At 43.5% G+C, this 16797-nt stretch overlaps 1 protein-coding gene across 6 annotated transcripts in view; it reads left to right on the top strand.

Moving 5' to 3' along the window:
* ADCY10 (adenylate cyclase 10) overlaps positions 1-16797 on the top strand; it is a 95420-nt gene that overhangs the window by 58048 nt on the left and 20575 nt on the right. For all 6 annotated transcript variants that reach the window (XM_073899950.1, XM_073899952.1, XM_073899951.1 and 3 more), the window contains 4 exons: positions 6737-6806; positions 7067-7298; positions 9250-9357; positions 10077-10252. In XM_073899950.1, coding sequence (XP_073756051.1) covers positions 6737-6806; positions 7067-7298; positions 9250-9357; positions 10077-10252 — 586 coding nt within the window. The remainder of the gene's footprint in view (positions 1-6736; positions 6807-7066; positions 7299-9249; positions 9358-10076; positions 10253-16797) is intronic.

Below are 16797 nucleotides of genomic sequence, written 5' to 3'. Positions count from 1 at the left end.
TGGATTCTCATGGATCGGATGGGAGAAAAAGCCAGCCTGGAGCCATTTTAAGTACTTCCCGAGTACTTTTGGGAGTATGAGAAGAGCCCTAGATGCTGGAATGGAAGACACAAGAAAATAACTTTTAAGAAGGACTTGAGGACCAAGAGAGGGCACACCCCTCCAACAAACAAAACAAGTGCCGAGAAGGCAGAAAATGAGGGCTGACAAGGATGCATGTGCAAATCCAAGAAGCTTCAGGGATGATCCCAACATAGGGCCATGTTCAAGGAACCAATGAAACTACCAGTAAGAGAGAGTTGACTGAGGCCGATAAGAGAAAGCAGAAGCAAGGGGCAGCCTGGTGACTCAGTCATCTAAGCATCTGACTCTTGATCTCATGTTGGGCTCCATGCTGGGTGTGGAGCCTACTTTAAAAATAAATAAATAAATATAAATGAATGAATGAATAAATAAATAAAAGAGAAAGGAGAAGGAAAATTCCAGACTATGTGGAACCAGTGAATCTCTCTATGTATGTAATTTTATATATATATTTGGTGGCAGTGGGGGGTAAAATCACAGTTGATTTTTTTTTTTTAAGATTTGTTTATTTATTTTAGAGAAGGGGGAGGGACAGAGGGAGAGAATCCCAAACAGACTCCCCGCTGACCACAGACATGGGGCTCGGTCACACAACATTGAGATCATGACCTGAGTCAAAATCAAGAGTCAGACGCCCAACTGACTGAGCCACCCAGGCTCCCCCCCTCCCCGCAAATGGTTTTAAGCAGGCTGGCTAGGGCTGTCAAAGAAAGCAACTTCAGTTATTTTTGGATTCTCCAATATACCTTAGCAGTTTCACTCAGGTGCTTCTGTGCCCTCCTGTGTCTCTGAGTAATGTCTGCACTTCTGTCAGCCCCTCCACCTGCCTGAGGCCAAAGCTCTACTATTTCTCCTATCAGAACTTTTCACCTGTTTAAAAGCCTATCAACTAGACATCTTTATTTTTTTTAAAGATTTTATTTATTTATTTATTTGAGAGAGAGAATGAGAGAGAGAGAGAGAGCATGAGGGGGGGAGGGTCAGAGGGAGAAGCAGACTCCCCGCCGAGCAGGGAGCCCGACGTGGGACTCGATCCCGGGACTCCAGGATCATGACCCGAGCTGAAGGCAGTCACTTAACCAACTGAGCCACCCAGGCGCCCAACTAGACATCTTTAAATAAGGACTTTAAAATTTTTACAGTTTTACAGTAAAAGTTTTACAGTAGAAACAATAATCTCAAACCCTAGTGCCCCAGACACTTTCAGTACATCTCAGGGGCAAACATCTTAACTGTTCTTTCTGGTCATTGCCCCCATAACAAAATGATGTGTTCATACAGTTTTCTTTTTTAAAAAAACAAATTGACATTATCTGTTTTCTTCTTACTTTGGTGAGCAGATACAGCATGCCAGGATGAGGACTTACCCTGTCACACTACTTCTCAGGACCTTTCCCCCAGTGTTGTTAATGACCATCATTAGATAAATCGTTACAAAGACCATGTAAATGCTATGCATTACAGAACCAAGTAATATACTGTGAAAAGAGTTCTTTTTTTAAAGACTTTATTTATTTATTTGTCAGAGAGAGAGAGAGAGGACTCATAAGCAGGGGGAGCAGCAGAGGGAGAGGGAGAAGCAGGCTCCTCGCTGAGCAGGAAGCCCAGTGTGGGGCCTGATCCCAGGACCCTGGGATCATGATCTGAGCCAAAGGCAGACGTTTAACTGACTGAGCCACTCAGGTGTCCCTAGAGTTCTTACAAAAGTTTATTTTTCCTCGAGTTTCTAGGATAATTTTCTTTTTTGCAATGTGTTTCTTATAATATCCTGTCTTGGTTGGAGACTCTGTCCATTATCCCTGAACCTTGTGCCTGTAGGTAATACTGGTGAAGGACATACAGTTGACCCTTGAATAACATGGGTCTGAACTGTGCCGATTCACTTATATGCACATTTTTTCAATAAATACAGTATAATACTATGAACGTATTTTCTCTTATGATTTTCTTAATAACATTTTCTTTTCTCTAGCTTCCTTTATTGTGAAGATAGAGTATATAATACATAAAACATAGAAAATATGGGTTGGGGCACTTGGGTGGCTCAGTCGTTAAGCGTCTGCCTTCGGCTCAGGTCATGATCCCAGGGTCCTGGGATCGAGGCTCACATCGGGCTCCCTGCTCCACGGGAAGCCTGCTTCTTCTCCCTCTCCCACTTCCCCTGCTTGTGTTCCCTCTTTCGCTGTGTCTCTCTCTGTCAAATAAATGAATAAAATCTTAAAAAAAAAAAAGAAAATATGGGTTAATTAACTTTATGTTACCAGTAAAGCTTCTGGTCAACCGTAGGCTGTTAAGTAGTTAAGTTTTTAGGGAGTCAAAAGTTATATGTGAATTTTCAACTGCTGCGGAGGTGAAGGGGTTGGTGTCCCTAAACCCCTGTGTTGTTCAAGAGTCAGCTGGAATTGGAAGAGGTTCAAAGACATTAGGTGTAAATTAGATAGTGAGGAAGTTGATTCTCTTTTCAATTCTTTCTCAATCCTCAAGTCCTTCTTAAGTTATTTTCTTAAGTCTTGATCCCCAAAGATCTGCAGTCCATGGGCTTCCTCCTGGGCTCTGTCCTTCAACTCGCTCTACCTACTTCATCAGAGACAACACCTCTCACTCCTTTGCCTTCTGAACATGTATTGAAACCCCACCTGACATTTCATTTACTCATTCAACAAATACTGAGTTCCTACTATGTGCGAGACTCTGCTGCAGGTATGTGGGATACATCAGTGAACAAAAGAGCATTCATTCTATTGTGGAGAAGCAATGGAGGAAAAAATATAATGAAGGAGTAAAAAATCTACAGTATGTAATGGGGGGTAAATCCCACCTCAAGGAAGGAAACTGAAAGCCTTGTTTGCTAAGGCAGGTGGGATTAGGAATGCAGAGCCATTAGGGGGGCCCTCACTGAGAGGTGAGATTCATAGAAAGACAAAGGAAGTCAGGGATTTTGTCTTACTGACAGCTGGGGAGGAGCATATCCAGAGAGGATAGCCAGCACAATGGCCCTAGACAGGAACTGATCCCTTCCATTCTATACACTGTGGGTTTATGCTTTTTAAGATTATTTTATTCTCATTTTAATAAGGTGAAATGTCCTGGACCTGGAGATACTGGAGATAAACAAAAGAATTCAATCTGTCACCTTGAACCTGAAGTCTTATTTTTAGGTCTTTGAAACCAAGAGATGAGCAAGTGGTATCTTTGCTTTTCTCCTTTCTTCTGAGAGCCTACAAGCATTTTGTATATATTTTTTCCTCTTGAATTTTACAGATCCCCTCTGAAGTAGGGAACTTTTAAGAAAATATGTCCTTCATAAATGAAGAGAATTGAGAACTAAAAATAATATGATTCACCTAAGGGGTAAATGATAGAATGACAAAAAGCATATCTTGTACTCCCCAACTTTGTTTCCTTTCTAGCCAATGTTGTTTGTTTCTGCATCTTATTCTATTGCTATTACAATTTGAAATATAAAAAAAGGGGCGCCTTGGTGGCTCAGTCAATATTAAGCATCTGCCTTCAGCTCAGGTCATGATCCCAGCATCCTGGGATGGAGCCCCAGATCTGGCTCCCCGCTCAGTGGGGAGCCTGCTTCTCCGTCTCCAGCTCAGCCCCCTGCTTGTGTTCCCTCTCTCACGGTCTCTCTCTGTCAAATAAATAAATAAAATCTTAAAAAAAAAAGAGAAAGATGTTGAAGGAGAAATAGCATTTTTATTTTTCTTATTGATTTTTTTCAAAAAATGTGCATTTTATTCAGCAATATTTATTGAGCATCTACTATGTGCTAGGCCATGATCCAGGTATCAGGGATATAGTGCTGAAAATGATAGACCTGTGTCTATTCTCATATATTAGAATTTTCATGAAGGCTGGTGATGGATGTGATAGACAATAAACAGATTAATTAATAAAACCATAAAAGAGCCTTATAGGCCTTGATAAATAGTCTGACTTTTATTTTAAGTGGGTCAGAAGACTTTGGAGATGTATTAATTAGAATTAGTATTTGCTACATGTAACAAGGACCCAGCTAGAGTGGCTTTAATTTATTAACTGTTAAATTTATTTCTCTCTCATGTAAAATGTTTTGTCTCATCACTGGGACTAATATGAAGGCTTCATGATCATCAGAAACTCTTGGTCCAAAAATGGCTGCTGGAGCTCCAACCATCATGTTTACATTTAACACTAGAAGAGAAACCAAAAAAAGATAAGAAAGAAAAAGAAAGGGATACCCCTTCCCTTTTAAGGAATTTTCTAGGGGTCCTACACAGAACTTAGTCACATGGCTATATCCAGTTGCAAGGGAGGCTGGAAAATGTAGCTGCCCTGAGTAAAATTGAGTTTTATTCCTAAGGAGAAAAAGGACAATAGAGTTGAGATAAGAAACCAACAATTTCTGCCACAGAAATCTGAGTCATGTTTTTAAAAACATATTCTGTCTTCTCTGTAGAGAACAGATTATGGGGATTGGACTAGAAGGGAGATCGGTTTTTCACATTTGTCTAGATAAACTTTGGTGGTGGACTAGGGTGGTACTATAGTAAAGATGGACAGAAGATGGATTCGGGTATGTTTTGAGGTAAAGTCAATGGGACTTCCTGATGGGCTGAATGGGATGAGGGAAAGAAAAGAATCCAGAACATTGCCTAGGTTTTTTGCCTTGAGAAAATGGATATATGGCTCTGATGCTTAGTAATATCAGAGTATAGGTTTATGAAAGAGAGATTCAAGAGTTCTGCTTGGATCATGTTAATTTTTAAATGCCCGTTAGGCATTCAAACAACAGTTGCCAAGATGGCATTTGGACATATGAATCTATAGTTAAGGGTAGATGTCAGGCTCAGAGATTAAACAATTGACAGTCACTGGCATGTGACTGGAATTCATAGTCATGGGCAGATGAAATTACCTAGGAAAAATGTGCATAGAGAAGGGAGCCCAGGGCCAAACGGAAGCTCACCAACATTGGGAATGTTGGTAGAGGAGTAGGAGCAAAGCAAAGTGAGCAGGCAGCCAATGAAGAAAGCAACCAAGAGAATGGTTGTTAGAAAACCTGGTGAAAAGAGGGAGTGGTCGATTGTATTTAATGCTTCCTGAGAGGTGTAATAAGATATGGACAAACGTGACGTTTGGATTTGGCAACATGGTAGCCACTGGTAACCTTTACAAGAACAGATTTAGAAGAATAGAAGGAAAAAGGCATAAATCAATTTATTCAGCATCCAGTCACGAGAAATACACTAGCTGGCAGTCTAGGGGGAGAGGTGGGCAAATTATTCCTCATACAGTGTGCCACTAAGGACCATGATGGAGGTCTGCACAGATCACAGATGAGTCGGGGCACTAAATCTATGGGGACAAGGGCACAGAAGGCTTTCAAAAGAAGGTGATAACTAGGTGCCTAAACTGCATTTTTAGAAATTAAAAGATCTGTGGAATAATGCATTGGCCTTGGAGCCGGGAGACCTAGATTCTAGTCCTACCTCTATCCCTAACAGATGATCTGAGACAAGTCCCTTCCCCTGTCTAGGGTTCTTGCTTCCTTCTGCGTGGGGAAATGGCTAGATCCGACCATCCTCATTTGTTTCTGGAGTTTTCTAACCTATTGGAGTCTGGATAGACTGAAGGTTTTAAGTTCAAGTTTCTCTGCCCTTTAGTTAGCCTTTGGGGTATATGTTTAAATGTCTATATTTCTCCACTAGAAACAGATCATTTATTCATAGTTTTAGTTGCTACAGTGTAAATTAGTGAGCATAATGTTATCCTCTATAACCAACCCCAACATTTCAGTGGCTTAACACTGTAGGAGCCACTGCAAGTCACTCCAAGAAGGGCCATTTTGCATGAACATTACTTGGAATCAAAAGCAATCCAAATCCAGCAGGTTCAGAAAAAGCTCTTCACCTGCTCCTCAACTGCCTGCTATTAAACAGAGATTCCTCTTTACCTAAGAGACTTCTCTGCATAATAAGGCAACCTTTGGTTTCCGAACCTCTCCTCTCCCCTTCCTGCTAATGGTCTTTCTTCCCTTTGTACCCTCAGATCCCCTCCCCTTCTCTTTAGCTCTTGTAAGCTCCATGTTTCCTCACTGTCTTTGGAATTTCCATGTCTGCGCAGATTCCCCTTATTGAGATGTATTAAATTTGATTTTCCCCTGTTAATCTGTCGCATGTCAATGTGATTCTTAGTTCAGCTAGAAGGACCTCTGAACAGCCGGGGAAATTCTTCCTCCCCAATGGAGGAAGAATGGGGGACCCAACAGAATAATTTTTCTTCCTGCCCATGTAATGATCCAGTGCAAGTTCTGACAAAGGGTCCTGAACACAGTAAGTCAGGGACCCAGGCTCCTTCCATTCTGTCCTTTTGCCATCCCTTAGATTCTCCCAATTATTTGCTCTCTGGCAGAAGGAAGGTATGGAAACGATACCAAACCATCTCAGCTCAGAGGTGCCATATATTACTTCTGATAGAATTCCATTTTAAACGAATCGCGTGGGTTCACCTGAGACGCAATGGAGACTGGGAAATGGAGAGTCTGGCTGGGCCGCAGGCACTGTGTCGGGAAAGGGGGAACAAGGGTCTTTGGTGGACTCCAGACATTTCTGCCACATGGAACATTTCTTGACCCATACAACTCATTTGTTTGTTTATTTTCTAGCTGAAGAAGAGACCACCTTTTCCAAAATAGAGATTCATAAGAAATCTGAGATATTTCCTGAAAATCTCAGGTACAGGCATACATGACTGTTTAGGCATAAACAACTGTCATTAAGCTCAGAATACTGTTAAAATCTGTCAGGTCAGTTCTTCTCGGTGTCTTTGGTACGAGTGGGGAAATGTTGGGGTGTGTGCATGGTGAGTTCTGTCAATAGCATCTACATCAGGTTTGATTATCTTGCTCTTTTATTAGTTTTTTAAAGATATTTTCATATCGAAAGCTAAGTGTAGCTACAAGTTATTCCTCCTATTTATTTCTGCATTTGGACAGTCCTGAAGAAATAAGAGAAAAGATCTTGAGTTTCTTTGATGTCATCATAACAAAAATGAGGACGGCTGAGGAAGATATCATTCCTCTGGAATCTTGCCAGTGTGAGGAGATCGTAGAGATGGTCATCATGCCTCTGGCCCACCATTTTCTGGCTTTGGGAGAAAACAACAAAGCCTTATATTACTTCCTAGAAATTACATCTGCTTATCTCATCTTGGGTGATAATTATATGGTAAGGTGTTTCTACCCCGCCCCCACCCCCCGCACCCTTGAGACAAGTTAGAGATCACAGTGCCCGAAGGGAAGCTCTGGGATGCTTTTTTTTTTATTACTTCATGTTCTTGATTCCTGCCAGCACCCCTTTCCTTTGAAAATCAAATTGCTGAGAAGGGAAATGACCTGAGATTGAGAAATGAAAGTTAGAACAAATTGAAACTAGCATTATACATCATTAAAAATAGTGCCAGCTTTAGAAACTTGCCATGAATTGTCTACCTATATGGGAAGGGGGTGGATGTCCTATCTCATTCCCAAAATGATGCAGAAAGGACTCTTGGTATCATTGCTGCCATTTCAGCAGAGTCTTCCTCAGTAATGTCCCTGTGGCATTTGCCTTCTGTCCTCCCTGAATACCTGTGAGCACAAATACCTGTAGGTCTTTGGATATGTGCAAATCTGGCTTTCATCTTGTGATTCCCCAAAAGGAGCTCACCCACTTTGGTCTTCATGTAATTTGTGCTAAATTATCATACATTTCCTTTAGGCCACCAAAACACTAGTGTTTCTCCGGAATAATTGTAAATAATATTCCAGGGCTATATGCCCCGAGAAATGTGGGGATTCGATGTACGTATAATGAAATAAAAAGGATTAATTCTTAAGTAAGTTGGGAAGCACTGAGCTGAATAAAGCTAAATAAGTTTCTTTACTGCAAATATTTCATGGCCTTAATATGCTAGGATACAGGTAAATCTTCCAGAGGGTCGGGCTAGTTCTGGGGCACACTGTGTTCCTCAAACTTACTTGACCTTAGACCACTTTTCGTAGAGCAGCTGACTAGACTAACGTTGGTTGAACTCACTTTAGGAAATGCTCCTCTGGCCCTTGCTTCATCTGACTCACATTTCTGAATAGGCATGCCTATAGTTCATGTCCACCCTGGTGGTCTCTTCCATATTTACAATTGCTTTTGATCACAGCAACCTAATCGACCCTCATACCTTAGATTTTTATAAAATTTAAAAATTAAATCATTAAAAATGTTGGTAAGCCCCAGTTCTCTCAGTATTTATGTGAAAGATGAAAGTTGCCCATGCATATTATATATATGAATATATATGTGTGTATATATGTACACACACACACACACACACACACACACACACACACACACACACGGAAGAGGGGGATATGATCAGTGAGTCCCAAGAAGAGAAGGTTTAAGTAGCCCTGGGGGCCAACTTGCTAAGCACCCCTACCTCAATTAGCATGGAATGGGGGATGGTCAGGAAAGAAAATGATTGGAAGCAGAGCCCTGGTGCAGGTTACCCAGAATGTGCCATTTGCATCCTCTGTCCCACCAAAAATAATTTAGTAGGTCCATGTCAACTCACATTTCCCTCTTCTGCCTCCCACTCATATCCCTTTGGCTGAATGAAATTTGGGGATATCGCTTTGCCTTATTTTACTCTTCAAGTCTGACCTTGCCTTGGTACTTATGTGTACCAAGGCTGTCCTGTCTAACGATGTCATAGTTTTAAAACGAAGTGGGGAGAGTTGCTCAGGGCCTTACCTTCCTAAAGATGGCCCTGGCAAAGGAAACGGTCCATAGCTCATTCCAAAAATCGAGACCAGCTTCTCATAGATGTGGGGATACTGTCAGGGGCAGTGGGTACATTGTTGGAAATTGGGGCCATCGGGGGTGGAATTACTCAGAGGAAGAAATTGCCCTGGATCCATCCTCTCAAGCGAGTGATCCAGTGGACAAAGACGGGCCTGCAGGTGGGCAGGATCTTCACCAGGAACTTGACCTACCCAGTGCTACCTAGAGTTTGGAGGCCCTTACTAATCCGGAGCCAGGGACGGGGGTGGAAGTGGGTCCTCGGGTGGCAGGTGCTTTTCCCTGCTCGGTAGAGGCCGGACCCCCGCTGACTCAACACAATGTGCCCCTCTGCTGGCTGCAGGCATACATATATTTGAACGAGGGAGAGAGGTTGCTGAAAATGCTCAAGGACGACAAATCCTGGAGTCATACTTTTGAGTCTGCTACCTTTTACAGCCTCAAAGGTCAGGTAAGAAAGCATTAAAAACATGATCATGTGTTATTGGTCACTGGGGCGTTATATAGAAGAAGCAGAAGCTGTCTCTGTCCTTCCCGCACCCCCTCCCATCCGCTACCACAAATCCTTGCCAAGACCGCAGAATCTCAAGCCCCGCTACTCAAACCTCCTTGCCCTCACTTACCAGCAGCAAGATCTTCCTTGTCCTCGTGGCTGATGTCATTATGAAAGGTTTTTTAACAACCTCCACACATGGACCTGCACGGGGAAACATTTTCTCAGAGGTAGATGATGCACAATAAAGATTCCACGCAAGGGTGCTTGGGTGGCTCAGTTGGTTAAGCGACTGCCTTCGGCTCAGGTCATGATCCTGGAGTCCTGGGATCGAGTCCCACATCGGGCTCCCTGCTCAGCGGGGAGTCTGCTTCTCCCTCTGACCTTCTTCCCTCTCGTGCTCTCTATCTCTCATCTCTCTTTCTCTGAAATAAATAAATAAAATCTTTAAAAAAAAAAAAAAAAAGATTCCACGCAAAATCCTCATCAGTCAGCCATCCTTCCAGGCATTCATCTGCAAACATTTACTGTTATGCCAGGCCCACGGGGATTTTGTTCCTGGGGCTTAAGTTACCCTTTTGATAAGAATCCCAGGAATATGTGTTGTTGGAACACACCGACCAAGTCCAGAATCACTGCTTTTCCTCTCTCCTTTCTCCCCCTCTTTCTCCCTGTAGGTCTGTTTCAACATGGGCCAGATGGTGCTTGCCAAGAAAATGCTGCGGAAGGCACTGAAGCTGCTCAAGAGAATCTTTCCTTACAACTTAATCTCCCTGTTTCTTCACACCCATGTTGAGAAAAACAGACACTTTTACTATGTGAATCAACAGGCCCAAGAGAGCCCACCTCCAGGGTAAGGGAAGGAGCTGGGAAGAGCTCGAGGTCTAACTCCTCAGAGAGACCTACACAGACGCCATCAGCCCCCAAAGCCTGGGCCTCTAGGGTGCGCAAGAAGGCCTGGTGGCTCTACCCTGAGGCTCACTGGTGCTGGAGGGGGCTGGAGGGGGCTGGAGGGGGAGGCTCCAGGCGAGGTGGGGGTTGCCCCAGAACACCTCACAGCAGCTTTTGTGAAAGGTAAGTTCAGGTGACAAAAAAACATCAGGGAGCCCTTCGAAAGCTGAGCTCCAGTGCCCTGCCCTAGTCCACCCCTTCAGCCCTGTGACCCGCCATGTTCCACTGGAAGCTGTACCAGTGCTCCTGGGGCCTCAGTCACAAGCCCTTTTCCATCCAGGGGTACAACGCTGGGTATCGTCTCTGCCCCAAACCGAAATACAAGGTCCCAAAGACCTCTGCCAGAGGGCAGACTGCCCACACATCTATGTATCTGGATGGGAATGTGCATTACATGGGAGTATCCATCAGTCATGATTAAACCACTAAGATTTATACATCTCAACGTATGTAAATTTTGCCTATAAAAAAACTATAAAAACTAATACTGGTGGGGACCACCTGTGTGGCTCAGTTGGTTAAGCACTGGACTCTTGATCTCATCTCAGGCCTTGATCTCAGGGTTGTGAGTTCAAGCCCTGCACTGGTAGTTGTTGAAGCTGGGTGTTCAATGCACGTAGTTCATGATATTTTTCTGCTTTACTGTGTGTATGTTTGAAATTTTCCACAATAAACGTTTCTGGATATATTCCCCCTATTCAATCAGCACCAAGGGAAATGCCACCTAGCTGGGGATCTGGAGAGCTGACAGAGGACATCTCTCCCATGCTGGGAGAGGCCAGTAGTGGTTTCGCTACAGGTTCTGCCTGAGATGCAAACAGCTATTTCTAGGAGCCAGTTGCTACAGCTCTTTCCCCAAGCCCACTGCCTTCCCCAAAAGTGTTCCCTTAAATGCAGGGAAGCCTGGGGTGGAAATGAGCTGGAGCTGAGCTCCTTTGCAGGTTAGGGGCAGGCTCCTGGGAATGGTGCCTGTGGTCTCAGGAGACACCAAGAGGGAGGGGGCAGGGACAGGTCAGCAGAGATCCCTCTGAGAGGTAGGAGGGAATCAGAGTTTGGGTCATGTGTAGAGTTGCTGGATCAAATACAGCATGCCTAGTTGACTTTGAGGTTCAGATGAACAATGAATCATTTTTTTACTTTTTTTCTTTTTTTTATAGAGAGAGAGTGTGTGTGAACGGGGAGGGGCAGAGGGAGAAAGAGAAAGAGAGAATCTTAAGCAGGCTCCAGTCTCTCAGCACGGGGCCCAGCCCAACATGGGGCCTGATCCCACCACCCCGAGATCACTACCTGAACCGAAATCAAGAGTCGGACACTCCACTGACTGAGCCACCCTGGCGCCCCGAGTCATTTTTTTAGGATACATATATGTCACACAAATATTTAGGACATGTGCATTCTAAACAAATTGTTTTGAAATGCAAATTTAACTGGGCATGCCACGTTTGCATTCCCTAAATGTGACAAGCCTAGTTAACAGCCACATTTTATGAAAGGAATAAGAAGTTACCTGCATGAGGGAAAAGGGGGGAAGTACTGCTGAGGAAGAAACTGCAGAGCTGTGGGTTTCCAACACCATCTGGTCAAAGGGTTCTGATCTCAAAAATGGGGACAAGAAACAACTTTACTGTCAGAGTTTCTACGGCTCTCATGAATGTCTTATGCTGTAAGGGATTTTACGCTGTTTCCTTTAAAAGGAGGCTTTAAAAAATAATTTCCACAACAGAATCAATGTCATTAATGTCTAAATTGAAAGTACCTGGAATTCTTTTTTAAAAATCTCCAGGATCTCTCTCTCTTTTTTTTTTAAGATTTTATTTATTTGAGAGTGAGAGAGAGAGAGAGCATGAGCCGGTGGGGAGGGGCAGAGGGAGAGAGAGAAGTAGACTCCCCTGCTGAGCAGGGAGCCTGATACGGGGCTTGATCCCAGGACCTTGAGATCATGACCTGAGCCTAAGGCAGATGCTTAACCGACTGAGCCACCCAGGCGCCCCCCAGGATATCTCTTTCTTCCTCCTTTCTCGTCTTTATTTAAAATCTGCTTTTTGATAAATATTTCTAATTATATTTTGTTTTCTTGGTTTTGTTAAATCACTAATATTGCCGCCAACTTGCTTATCATAAAGATAAGGTTCCCATTTTTAAATGGCTTGTTGAAGCCAAGATTGAGAACCCAAACATTCTTTGTAGGTGGTCGTCCATCCTCCCCTTGAATACCTCCAGCACAGGAGGTTCACCATCTCCTGTGACATTCCTTTCCATTGTTGGAATGTGTCTTAGTCTGCTCAGGCTATTTTAACAAAATACTATAGACTGGGTGGCTTATAATAGCAGAAATTTATTGCTGAAGTCTGAGATCAGAGTCCCAACATGGTCGGGGAGGGGCCTCTTCAGGATCACAGACTTTTTTATCTTCATATGGTGGGAAGGGGCTGGAGAGCTTTGGGGTCTCTTTTATCAGAGCCTTAACCCCATTTATGAGGGCTCTACCCTCATGACCTAATTACCTCCCAAAGCACCCACCTACTGTTACCATCGATTTCGAGGGTTAGGAGTCAACATATGAATTTGGTGGAGGTGCATTCAGATCACAGCAGAACATAATTGTTAAAATGTTCATTTCCTTTGTTGAGCTGAGGCCTAGCTCCTGATAGCCTGCTCAGTGGAGGACATGACACAAAGGAATGGCCGGGCTGGAAGCGGACAGAGCCTGAGCCCCAGCCCCACCACATTCTAGCTATGTGACTTCGGGTTAGTCACTTAACCTGTCTGAGTCTCACCTGCTTGCATAAAATGGGGTTCATTATTTCTTCCTTTCGTCCAGGCTTGTTATCAGAATCAAATGTGATGAATTAAATAAATGGGCTTTTTAAAATAACTTCATTTAAATAGCGATGACCTGGGGCACCTGGGTGGCTCAGTTGGTTAAGCGACTGCCATCAGCTCAGGTCATGACCCTGGAGTCCTGGGATCGAGTCCCGCATCGGGCCCCCTGCTCAGCGAGGAGCCTGCTTCTCCCTCTAATCCTCCCCCCTCTGATGTATTCTCGCTCTCTCAAATAAATAAATCTTTTTAAAAATAAATAAATAGTGATAACCTGACAGGGGACAAGTGATTTGCATAAATTGTCTTAATTAATCATCACAAAGTAGGTATTATGCTCCCCATTGGGTGGGGGAGAAAATGTGCTTCATAAAAAATAATGTGCCAGGGGCGGAGCAAGATGGCGGAGGAGTAGGAGACCTAGATTTCCTCTGAACACCTACGAACTCAACAGGAGATCAAAGAGGAGAGTAGCAACAACTATCTAAACAGAGAAGCGACCACTTACTGGAAGGTAGGACGTGCGGAGAAGTGAATCCGAGGCGATATTCGGGAGGCTAGACGGCGGGGGAGGGGCCTCCGCCGGCCGCTTCTGGCAAGTGATAGAGTCGCGGAGCACAAAATCGGACCTTTTAGAAGTTGGCTCCGCGGAGGGACGTCGCTCCAGTGGCTAAGCGGGGGGTGGAACCCTCCCGGGACAGTGTGGTCTCGGGACCCTTGGGGTCACAGAAAGACCGGGGGAGCCTGAGTGCGGCAGAGCTCCCAGGTATTGGAGCGGGAAAGCCGGCTGCAGAGACGGAGCTGAGGCGCGGGCTCTCAGCTCGGGGTGGCCATAAACTGTGATCCGCGGCCCAGTCGGGCCACTGCTCCTGCAGCAGGGACCCAACAAGCGGCAGATCCAGGGAGACTCCCCTTCCTTCCTGGGGAGGAGCGGCGAGGGAGTGCACCGCAGGGATCTGCTGGGTTTGGAGACTCCACACAGGGTCGGGTGCCAGAGATAGCAACGCTCGGTCACAGGCCGGGTGAGCACGGAGTGCGGCCGGGGACCGGGGACAAGGGAGTGACTGCTTTTCTCTGGGAGCGCACTGAGGAGCGGGGCCCCGAGTTCTCAGCTCCTCCGGGTGGAGATTGGGAGGCCACCATTTTTGCCCTGGTCCTCCAAGGCTGTACGGAGAGCTTGCAGGGAACAAAAGCTCCTGAGATCAAACCCAAGCGGCTTGCTTAGCCGGGACCGACAAGGGCGGGGCAATTCAGCCTCCGGCAAAGACATTTGGAAACCACAGCAACAGGCCCCTCCCCCAGAAGATCAGCACGGACAGCCAACAAGCCAAGACTAAGTTTACCGATCAAGGAGAACGGGAGAACTCCAGCGCTAGGGGAATACTGCACATAGAATTCATGGCTTTTTTTACCATGATTCATTAGTTCATCAAAGTTAATTTTTGTTAACTGTTTTTTTTTCTTTTTCCCTTTTTCAACCAACATCTTATCAATCTCTTTAAAAAAAAAAACATTTTTTATTTTTCATTTTTAGAGTCATATTTTATCCCTTCATAGTAGTTACCCTTATTTTTGGCATATATATATAAGTTGTTCTCTCTTTAAAATTTTGAGATACAGTTTCTTCTAACAGATAAAAATATACCCTAAATCACTAGTGTATGGCTCTGTTCTAGTCTCTTGCCTGATCACATTCTCTCCCTTTTTTCTTTTTTTTTTTAAATCCTCTTTCTTTTTTCAAACAACTTCTTATCAAGTCCTTTTGTAAAATCTTTTAAAATTTTCATCTTTACAGTCATCTTCTATCCCTTCATTGTATCAACCCTTATTTTGTACATATATGTCTTTCTTCCTTTAAAATTTTAGGAGGCACTTTTTTCTAACAGACCAAAATATGGCCAAAATCTAGTGTGTGGCACTGATCTATGCACTAGCCTGATCATATTTGATCACATTCTGCTTTTTTTGTATTGTTCTGTTTTTGTTTTTATCTTTTTTCTTTTTTTTTTTTTTTTCTTTCTTTTTTCTTTCTTTCCCTTTCTTTTCCCCTGGTTTCAGGTCTTTTCTGATTTCTATACAGTATATTTGCTGGGGACGTTGTAAACCTGTTAGCATTTTGTTCTCTCATTCATCTATTCTCCTCTGGACAAAATGACAAGATGAAAAAAATCACCTCAGCAAAAAGAACAACAGGTAGTACCGTCAGCCAGGGACCTACTCAATACGGACATTAGTACGATGTCGGACCTAGAGTTCAGAATCATGACTTTAAAGATACTAGCTGGGCTTGAAAAAAGCGTGGAAGTTATTAGAGAAACCCTTTCTGGAGAAATAAAAGAACTAAAATCTAACCAAGTCGAAATCAAAAAGGCTATTGATGAGGTGCAATCAAAAATGGGGGCACTAACTGCTAGGATAAATGAGGCAGAAGAGAGAATCAGTGATATAGAAGACCAAATGATGGAAAATAAAGAGGCTGAGAAAAAGAGGGAGAAACAACTACAGGATCACGAGGGCAGAATTCGAGAGATAAGTGATAGGATAAGACGAAACAACATTAGAATAATTGGAATCCCAGAAGAAGAAGAAAGAGAGAGGGGGACAGAAGGTATATTGGAGCAAATAATAGCAGAGAACTTCCCTAATGTGAGGAAGGAAACAGGCATCAAAATCCAGGAGGCACAGAGAACCCCTCTCAAAATCAATAATAATAGGTCAACACCCCGACATCTAATAGTAAAACTTACGAGTCTCAGAGACAAAGAGAAAATCCTGAAAGCAGCTCGGGAGAAGAGATATGTAACCTACAATGGTAAAAATATTAGATTGGCAACAGACCTATCCACAGAGACCTGGCAGGCCAGAAAGGACTGGCATGATATCTTCAGAGCACTAAAGGAGAAAAATATGCAGCCAAGAATACTATATCCAGCTAGGCTGTCATTGAAAATAGAAGGAGAGATAAAAAGCTTCCAGAACAAACAAAAACTAAAGGAATTTGCAAACACGAAACCAGCCCTCCAAGAAATATTGAAAGGGGTCCTCTAAGCAAAGAGAGAGCCTAAAAGCAGCAAAGATCAGAAAGGAACACAGACAACATACAGTAAAGGTCACCTTACAGGCAATACAATGGCACTAAATTCATACCTTTCAATAGTTACCCTGAATGTAAATGGGCTAAATGCCCCAATCAAAAGGCACAGGCTATCAGACCGGATTAAAAAACAAGACCCATCAATATGCTGTCTGCAAGAGACTCATTTTAGACCCAAAGACACCCCAGGATTGAAAGTGAGGGGGTGGAAAACCACTTACCATGCTAATGGACACCAAAAGAAAGCTGGGGTGGCAATCCTTATATCAGACAAACTAGATTTTAAAACAAAGACTGTAATAAGAGATGAGGAAGGACACTATATCCTACTTAAAGGGTCTATCCAACAAGAAGATCTAACAATTATAAATATCTATGCCCCGAACATGGGAGCAGCCAATTATATAAGGCAATTAATAACAAAAGCAAAGAAACACATTGACAACAATACAATAATAGTGGGGGACTTTAACACCCCCCTGACTGAAATGGACAGATCATCTAAGCAAAAGATCAACAAGGAAATAAAGACT

The sequence above is a fragment of the Callorhinus ursinus genome, unplaced genomic scaffold (assembly GCF_003265705.2).
Source record: "Callorhinus ursinus isolate GAN/ISIS: 27379988/994484 unplaced genomic scaffold, GSC_fseal_2.0 scaffold13, whole genome shotgun sequence".
Classification (NCBI taxonomy): Eukaryota; Metazoa; Chordata; class Mammalia; order Carnivora; family Otariidae; genus Callorhinus; species Callorhinus ursinus.
This window is presented reverse-complemented; position numbering and strand designations above follow the sequence as displayed.